This window comes from Orycteropus afer, unplaced genomic scaffold, assembly GCF_000298275.1.
Source record: "Orycteropus afer afer isolate SDZICR_OR568_19922 unplaced genomic scaffold, OryAfe1.0 scaffold00018, whole genome shotgun sequence".
NCBI classification, from domain to species: domain Eukaryota; kingdom Metazoa; phylum Chordata; class Mammalia; order Tubulidentata; family Orycteropodidae; genus Orycteropus; species Orycteropus afer.
The window spans coordinates 14156691-14166732 of NW_006921605.1; the positions used below are offsets into that span (position 1 = coordinate 14156691).

The 10042-nt window shown below is 38.4% G+C and overlaps 1 protein-coding gene across 1 annotated transcript in view; it reads right to left on the reverse strand.

The window, feature by feature from the left end:
* Positions 1-10042, reverse strand: part of LOC103214092 (ATP-binding cassette sub-family A member 6) — a 74588-nt gene that overhangs the window by 37274 nt on the left and 27272 nt on the right. The window contains exons 7-9 of the mRNA XM_042783539.1: positions 7514-7661; positions 4824-4992; positions 766-824 (exon numbers count right to left, since the gene is read on the reverse strand). Coding sequence (XP_042639473.1) covers positions 766-824; positions 4824-4992; positions 7514-7661 — 376 coding nt within the window. The remainder of the gene's footprint in view (positions 1-765; positions 825-4823; positions 4993-7513; positions 7662-10042) is intronic.

The window sequence follows — 10042 nt, forward strand, 5'->3', positions numbered from 1 at the left end:
AATAATAATAATAATAATAGTAATTTTTCAAGTAAGATTGACTTAAGGGATACAGTGTTTGTCAAAAAAATGAACACAAGAGACAAGGCGCTTTCCAACTTCAAGAAGGTTTGTGGTTCTTCTTTTTAACTTTTAAGGCTTCTTATGAAAATTATTTCCATTCCTCCTAAATATCATTATTAATACAAGCAAGCTAGCTGCCCTCTACAAAATAGAGCCACTGACTAAGAAGCTGTGACCTCAGTGCTTCCTTGGATGTTTGTTACAGAAAACTACATTCGTTGGAATATTTCATATCAAAATATTTGTTCCTTTAAGACTATAAACTATCTTTGTCATAGGATATTGGCTTGTGAAATTTAATTCAGACAGTGCCTTTATTCACTCTGCTTTCATTAACCTCACCACTACATATGTAAATTCCCTTGCTAGTATAAAAAAATTATCAGACTCTAAGTCTAGCTCTTCTTCTTTATTTGTAGTTCAAAGAAATAGTCCTAGGAGCAGATTCATCTAAAAAACAAAGTGGAATTGCATTCTTTCATCATATGGTTGTATTTTCGTAAAATTAATAAACCCATGAAATAACTGGAAGATTGTACATCAAATCCTTAACTGTGATGAATTTCCACAGGTAGAGTTACATTGCTCACATTCTTTTTTCTCCTCTTGTTTACAGATGTATATTTTCCAATTTCTCCCACTGAGTTTTTCCCATTTTTTAAAAAAATAATTTCCAGCTTAACAGTGCAATCTTTTGTTTACCTTTCAATGCTTCCACTTTTCCAGACATTCCTTTATATTCTTTTTTAATATTTCTGATTCTGAAATAACAAAAGGGGTACTTAACCAATGCAGAAATGAAAATGGTACGGATCATAAACAAACCCTGGTTAGACCGAAAGACACTGTCAACCATTTCGTGTGAAATAAGTCTTCTGGAGCAAGAGCACCGTGCCCCCAAAATATGGTATCAGTAGCTATTATGGATTGCCTCGAGTCCCACAAAATAGATACCCACTATACCAATGGACACAATTCCATTTGGGGAGGAGCTTTCTTTGTTATGCTAATGAGGCAGGATCAGTGCACAAAGTGTCTTGAGTCAGTCTCTTTTAAGACACAAAAAGAGCAGGGTAAGCAAAGCAGTGACAAGGAAGATAGATGCATGCCACATGAAGATTACCAAGGAGCCAAGGAACAGACCGAAAAGAGAGGGCTTTCTCCCAGAGCCAACAGGAAGAAAAAGCCTTCCCCTGGAGCCAGCTCCCTACATCCAGGCTTCTAGCCTCCTAAACTGTGAGAAAATAAATTTCTGTTTCTTAAAGTCATCCACTTGTGGTATTGCTGTTATTGGAGTAGTAGGCAACTAAGACAATAGCTAACTCAAAAACAAAACAAAAAAAAAAACCAATGCTTATTTTTGATTAATCACTTCCCCTGAGATTGAAAATAAACAATAGCTCCAGAAAATTACATAAAACATTGCTGTTGTTGTTATTTGCTGTCGAGTCGGACCAGACTCATAGCGACCCCTCCTTGGGTTTATGAGGTAGTATCACTACAGAAGTAGACTGCCCCATCTTCCTTCCGAGGAGTGGCTGGTGGGTTTGAACCGCCAGCCTTCTGGTTAGCAGTCAAGTGCCTTAGGCACTATGCTACCAGAGCTCCCACATAAAACAAAGCAAGTGCAAAAATGTGTTTGCTGAATGAAGGATAAATTAAGGAGTCGACCACAAAGGGCAGAGTGACTTGGATGGCTTGAGGCAGAAGGGCTGGGAGGACAGACTAGCCAATGTGCAGAGTTCCCAGTTAACGAGAGGGCAAGGCCCAGCCAGACCACATTAGAGATGTCCTAACTAAGTCTATGTGTGATTCCTCTTCAATTTCAAAGTGAATCGGTGTCCAGTCTCCTTTTCTGAGCCTGAATCAAATGAAGGGAAAGGACACTTTTTTCCTCCAGAATGCTGACAGGGGAGGAGAAGTAGGGGGTAGCCATTTTTGGTGTTGTGGCACATACAGTGAGGCAGGGCTTTGCGTGTATCATTTTCATGAGGGAAGCTCCACTTAGGAGCAGCTGGTTGTTTCCAGATTTTCGAGATGAAGATGACCACTCTCTTCTGGGGCTGACATCTTGCCTGTGCTCTGTGAATGTTGCCCGAATGTTATAAGAAGGAACAAGATGGGCCCACAGATGCAGCCAGAGAAGGAGAATGAGGTGTCACCAGTGAGAGAGAGACAGTTGTAAATAAAAACTAGATATTTGCACAGAACCAGATTCTTGGTTCTGGTTAGAATGCTGCAAAATTCTTTCCATAGCCCCTGATATATGAAGTGTAGAGGCTGAGGGGAAGAGAAGCACAGAGACCTAGGAAAAAAGGAATGAATACTCTAAAAACGAATGTCATCAAGTCCATTTGAACTCACCGTGCGTGACCCAACATGCATTAGCTGTGCCTTGTAAGGTTTTCAATGGCTGAGTTTTCACCAAGCCTTTCTTCTGAAGTGCCTCTGAGTATACTCAAACCTCCAACCTTTTGGTGAGCAGTTGAGGGCGTAAACTATTGGTACCACCCAGGGACTCCATCAATACCCTCCAAAAAACCAAACTCACTGCCATTGAATCAATTCCAACTCATAGCGACCCCCATAAGTTTTCCAATGCTGGAAATCTGTATAGAAGCAGACTGCCTCATCTTTGTTCCATGGACCAACTGGTGGGTTCAAACTACCGTCCTGTTGGTTAGTAGCCAAATGCCTTAACTACTGCACAGGGGAGCTCTTGTGGCACAGTGCCTAAGGCACTTGACTGCTAATCAGAAGGCTTGCGCTTCAAACCCACCAACTGCTCCTCAGAAGGAAGGTTGAGCAATCTACTTCCGTAGTGACACAGCCTCTGAAACCCAAGGAAGGGTCGCTATGAGTTGGATTCTGACTCGACAGCAGTGAGTTAGGTTTTTTTTTTTTTTTTTAACTGAACCACCAGAGCTCCTTTCAATACCTTGGTACTGTCTATGTCCATATAAAATCAAGTTCAGGTGTTGGGATTGATTGGGATAGATTCAGCCACCCTCCCCGTGGTGGAGAAGGACAATGATGTTCCTAAGATAAGATCACTGTGAAGAAAGAAGAGTTAAGATTTGTAGGTTAGAAAATACACCCCATGATGGGTGGTAAAAACGCAGTTTTAGGCTGTTTTGCTGACTCAGAACCCGCTTTAATAGGACCTGAGTGTATAGCATCTTGTCACCAAAGGGCTGAAAGATTGGGTATCTATACTACTTTCCTACTTTGATGTGGAACTGGACAAGGCACCCACAATGAAACCCACAATGAAGCCAAAAGCTTTAGTGATGAGGGCTTGCATCAGATAGTTCTTCTTTTTTGGTTTGTCAGTGACAACAGGCCTCCAGTTTAGTAAACTATTCAGACCAGGAGGCAGATGCCCAGAGCCGACTTTGCATAGATTGGCCCGGAACCATGAGGAAGTCCTTTTCCTTTCTCTCCTTGGCCACTAAGCAGAAGTAGAACAAAGAGAAGTTCTGTTGTGGATCGTTGTGAGAAACCCTAAGATATTCTTAGATTGGATCCAAAATAACAAGATGACTTTGTTTTTGTGCTTCCAGCTGGTAAAGAAGGATGAACCAAACCCACTGCCACTGAGTCAATTCTGACTCACAGCGACCCTCATTGGGTTTCCAAGGCTGTAAATCTTTATGGAAATAGATTGCCTCAACTTTCTCCCATGGAGCAGCTGTTGGGTTTGAACCACCTACCTTTTGGTTAGCAGCCTTAACCACAGCACCACAAAAATCTACAGGGCTCCTGATTCTTGAGCTCAATTCTTGGGCACCAACCAAGTCAGAATCCTTGGGGGTAGGGTTCTGACAACATGGATGTTTTGAGAGCTCCTAATATGATTCAGGAGCTCTGGTGGTGTAGTGATTAAGGCATCTGGCTGCTAATCAAAAGGTCAGCAGTTCAAACCCACCAGCTGCTCCATGGAAGACAGATGAGGCCATCAACTTGTGTAAAGATTTACAGCCTTGGAAACCCTGTGGGGGTTGCTATGAGTCAGAATGGACTTGAGGACAGAGTTTGGGTTTTTTTTTTTTTTTTTTTTTTTTTTTTTGAGTCATACAATCTGTTGCAAACCAAATCCCATAAGAACTCTTCAAAGTAGATGTCACCTCATTTCAGAGAGAACATTAAGGTTCAGAAAAATTTGTTTTTCCAAGATTATGCATCAAATTAGAAAAAAATGTGGTAATAGGGCCAAGCCTTTCTGAATTCTAATTACTTGTTTTTCACACATATAGGCCAGACAAAATTATGGAGAAAGGGGTTCAGAGAATGAAAAAAGCAAGTATAAAAGAGAAGTGGGTCACCCAAGACAGAAGCAGGGAAAGAGATAAGATGGAAGATGACAGAGTGATATTATATGGAGCAAATCAAAGAGAATTTTCCTTTCAAGTATTAGTTGTGAGATATTGGTGGTGGCAGAAATGGAACAATCCAAGGTGATGGCCACAAAAACAACTTTCATCTTTTTTGCCTAAGACTTACTCTGCTATTGTCAGTTAATAGTTCTCTAGGTGGTGTAGTGGATAAGACACTTGACTGCTAACCAGAAGGTCAGTAGTTCAAAGCCACCAGCTGTTCTGCAAAAGGAAGACTGGGATATCTACTTCCATAAAGATTTATAGCCTCAGAAACCCAATGGGGGTCACTATGAGTCAGAAACGACTCAATGGCAGTGAGTTTTTTTTGTTTTTTTTTTTAACCTTTCACTCCTTATTAATACACTTACACATGTGGGTTACCTGATGGCTTCTTTTCCTTGGAATTCTGGGGCTACTGGTTCAAAGTAATCATCAGTGGAATTCTCAGGCTCTATTTCCTTCTCAGCAATTTTGTTTTCAGTTCTTTGGTGTTGGAAACAAGATGATGAGTTCAGGAAAAATAATGGAGAATAATGGCGCTCATTTCCACCTGCGTTATCAAGAGGCAATAGAACATCGGATCAGCATAAAACCCAATGAGCAAAGAAGGCTCAGTCATAATAGTGCAGAATGTCTTGCATTTTCAAGCATCAAAGATAAATTCTTTCCTTCCTAGCTTTACACTGAGGTGAAAATTTGGTAATGAAGTAAACAATGAAAACTCAAAGGGCAATAATATAGTATTTCAAAAGTTAAACCATATAGTAGAACTTTCAACAAGGTATAAATCAAAGTTTGAATAAAATGGCATTAAAGATGCTTAAAAGAAAGCATGAAACCAAATACTTGGAAAAATACAATGCCTTAACAGATGACCTATTGCACTGGGCAAATCTGCTGCAAAAGACCTCGTTACAATTCCGAAGAACAAAGATGTCTCTTTGAAGACTAAGGTGCGCCTAACCTAAACCATGGTATTTTCCATCACCTCACATGCATGTGAGAGCTGGACAATGTATAAAGAAGACCAAAGAAGAGTTGATGTTTTTGAGTTGTGTTGTTGGTGAAGAACACTGAAAGTACCATGGACTGCTTAAAGAACTAACAAATCTGTCCTGAAAGAAGTGCAGCTGTAATGCTCCTTGGAAGCAACAACATCCAGACTTCGTCTGACCTACTTTGGATATGTTGTCAGAAGGGACCATTCCCTGGAGAAGGATATCATGCTTGGTAAAGTGGAGGGTCAGCGAAAAAGGGAAAGGCCCTTAATGAGATGGATTGACACAATGGCTGCAATGATGGGCTCAGGTATAGCGAGTATTGTGAGGCTAGCACAGGACCGGATAGTGTTTCGTTTTCTTGTACATAGGGTCACTATGAGTTGGAGCTGACTTGACGGCACCTAACAACAACAACAATGTGGCACATAAAAATAATAGCAGGCATGTTTGTGAGCTTAATAAATCATTTGGGGAGTTCTGGGGGCACAGTGCCTAAGGCATTTGACTGCTAACCAGAAGGTTGGTGGTTCAAACCCACCAGCTGCTCCATGGAGGGAAGATAGGGCAATCTACTTCCATAAAGATTTACCACCTTAGGGGTTGCTATGAGTCAGATTTCACTCAATGGCAGTAAGTTTTTTTTAAGAAAGAAAAGAAATTACTTGACCACAGCAAAGCAATTTAATATCGTATTGAAACACAGGACTGGAAAGTATGTGGAAAAATTATATTTGTTTAAGAGAAATAGGTGGTCATTTTCCAGACTTTAAAAAATGAAATAGTATGTGATAATAAGGGCTTTCAGATATAAATCAGTATTAACAAAGACAGAAATAGATATGAATACATAGAAACATATGAGACAATCTTAAACACAGTCAATGTGGAAAGAATGCATAAAACAAGAAGACAAATAAATAAGAAGAATGTGCCAAGAAAAAAGCATTCTATACCAGTATGTATAAAGGAGTTCTTGGTCTATGTGAAACTTTTGGTTGTTTCCAAGAAGAAGAAAATCTAACTGGTTAATAAATTTCTGTAAATATACACAATATATGAAAAAATTGAAATTAATACTGAAAATGTATGATCAAATTTTCATTTCTGGTATTTCTTTAAAGGATGGAAAACTTCCTACAATGGTCCTTCTGGAAAAGACAGAAGGTAGGAAAACACTGATTATATCCCACTTAGGTCTCATCTAATTGTGTTAATTTACAGCCCACCTCACATTCTTGTAACAAAAGAAAAAGTGTTGATTAAAAGACACTTTCATAATATACTATGGAGTTCTGGTGGCGTAGTGCCTAAGGCATTTGACTGCTACCCAGAAGGCTGGCAGTTCAAACCCACCAGCCACTCCTGAGAAGGAAGATTGGGGAATCTACTTCCATAGAGATCCAAAACCAAAAGCCAAACTCACTGCCATGGAGGAGGATCTGACTCATAGCAACCCCTCCTTTGGTTTCCAAGGCAGTATCACTACAGAAGGAGATTGCAGCACATTCCTTCAGAGGAGTGGCTGGTGGGTTTGAACCACCAGCTTTCTGGTTAGCAGTCAAATGCCTTAAGCACTATGCTACCAGAGCTCCCTCCATAGTGATACTGCCTCGGAAACCCAAGGGAGGGATTGCTCTGAGTCAGGATCAACTCAACTCGACTGCAGTGAGTTTGGTATTTGTTTGTTTGTTTGTTTGTTTGTTTATGGCCCTATACTTGGCAAAACTATTTTAAGAATTAGTTTATTTCAGCTTGTTTCATTACAAATCTTAAATACCATTCTATGAAAATAGAGTCAATGATCCTTGAAGATGTAACATTATTTGATTATTATATAATTATAATATCTGTTACAATTATTATTATATAATTATAACATGACTTTATTAAAGTGAGAACAGTGATTGCTTTTACATTAAAATTCCTTCAGATCATTAAAGCTATGAAGTAGAAATAACTCATTCAGCTAGTTATTCTTCACTTCTTAAAATATATTTCTATAACACTAAGAAAAATTCTTCAGTGTAATCCGCACTGACAGAGGTCAAAGGAAAATTAATAATTACTTACAAGGTAAGATTCTGTCAAAGTATAACGCCAGTGCCAAGTAGAGAAGACCATCAAAAATCAGAATTAAAAAAGTTCCTGTCATTATGTATGAGTCTCCTGAAGGGTCAGGAAAAAGTACATCACTCAATTTATAATCCAGGTGGATAATCTAAGAGTCCGGAAAAAAAAAAAATGTTAAAGGAAATAAATAAAAAATAATTCAGTGTAGTAACAGGAATTATTATTTGACTAAATATTTGTTCAACAGGCCCTTATAATGTAGTCAAAATATTTATATTTTACTGAAAACATAAAAAAAATATTAGAAGAATCACTGACAAAAATATTATGCTCTAAGAATAGGAATTTAACTTGTAACTCTTTTGCTTATTTTCAAGAAATTATTACAATATTGTAAAATATCATTTCTATGCAAAAAAAATAAAAAATTTTAGAAAACAATGTGAGGACTTCTTTGAAGCATCTCCTTTGGATAATGATAAAAGAACTTACCTCCTTTTTCAGTTATCATTGAAAATAAAGATTTATATTTATAATTTTTCAATATAATAATATCTATACTTACAGGAAACTGTGTTCTAGGTACTATTCTAAGAGCTTTTCATCTCACCTAACCTTCCTCATAACTCTATAGGGTTGTTGTTGTTGTTGTTATGTGCCATCGAGTCAGCCCTGACTCATAGCGACCCCTCCTTGGGTTTCCGAGGCAGTATCACTACGGAAGTAGGATTGCCCAACCTTCCTTCCGAGGAGTGGCTGATGGGTTTGAACCGCCAGCCATCTGGTGAGCAGTCAAGTGCCTTAGCCACTATGCTACCAGAGCTCCCACTCTGTAGGGTAAGCATTATTATTTTTATCTTCATTTTACATGTGATGAAACAGAGGCAAAGACGGTTTGAACTTGACCAGCCAAAGTCAAAATCCCATAGAATCTGAATACAGGAAGAGCAGTTCCAAAGTCAGGGTTCTCACCCAACACAGTATCCCACCTCTCAATCTATGTTCAGAGTTTAACATTGCATGACAAGGTTGAGTTTATTCCAGGAATTCAAGGCTGAGCCAATTTTTGAAAATCAGTCCATTTAATACAGCGTAAAAGGAGAAAATTATGTGGTCAGCCTAGAAGCAGAAAAAGCATTTTATAAAATACAGTATCCACTCACAATAAAGAGTTTGCACTCATTGCAAACTAAGAAGAGAAAGGAGTTTTTGTAATCTGGTGAAGGAGGTGTACAAAGAACAATACCAAGCATCGTGCTTAATGGTGAAATTTGAAAGCTTTTCATTTGACTGCATTTCTAGTCAACACGTACTGGGGAGGAAAATAAACCATCATTATTCACAGGTTATATGACTATGTATGTAGAAAAACAAAGAAAAACACTGGACTTAGTAAGAGGATAGCAAGAATGCTGGGTGCAAGGGCAGAATACAAAAATCAGTTGTATCTCTCTATATTAACAGCAAGCATTTAGAAAATAAGAATTTAAACATTGATTCCACTTATAATAGCATCAAAGATATCAGATACTTAGGAAGAAATCAAATAAAATTGTGCAAGACCTCTACACTGAAAACTAAAACAAGCATTGAGGAATGTGGAAGAATACCTAAATGAATGCAAATATATGTATATAGTTTATGACCAAATAAGGTGCTATTTTTTCCAAAGTGAATGGAAAATTCAATTGTGTCAAAATTTCAACATCTTTGCACACACACATGCATGACTATGTGTAACTTGATAAACTAATACTAACATTTATACAATTGCAAAGGACCTAGAATAGACAAGACTCTCTTGAAAAAGAAAAAATATATATATATGGAAAACTATCTCTGGGTAGGAGCTCTGGTGGTGTAGGCCTAAGGCATTTGACTGCTAATCAGAGGGCTGGTTGTTCAAACCCACCAGCCACTCCTGAGAAGGAACGTTGGGCAATCTACTTCCATAATGATACCACAATCTACTTCCGTAGTGATACTGCCTCAGAAACCCAAGGAGGGGTCGTTATGAGTCGGGGCTGACTCAATGGCACATAACAACAACAGAACAAGGAGGGATCACTGAGCCAAATCCGACTTCATGGAAGTCCATTAGCTCTGGGTGGCACAAATGCCATTTTTGTTATGTGCTTTTTTGTGGTGTTGATTTCTTTGTTCCATATAATTTTCTATGCTGAGCTCATTTTGCTTATGAATCATGTTATCACTTCCTTCATTGCTATCATTTTAGTATTTGCTGAATATTTATGCTGGTCCTCTTTTTTGATGTGAAGGTTTATCATTTTTCTTTAAGGTTACCCTAAGATTTATAGTTTTCTTCCCAAGTTTAGAACAATTCCTTCTATCTTGTAGTTGTCTTGACTTCCCTACCATCTAGAAGTTCTGTAACAACACAGTTTTTCCCCTCTTTTTGGTTTATAGTTGTCCTCATTTGTCAATTGATGTCTCTGGTTCCCTGTTTACAATCTTGTAGGCTTATTTACATTGAATACTTCCAGAGCTGGGTTGGTTTCTGGGGTATAT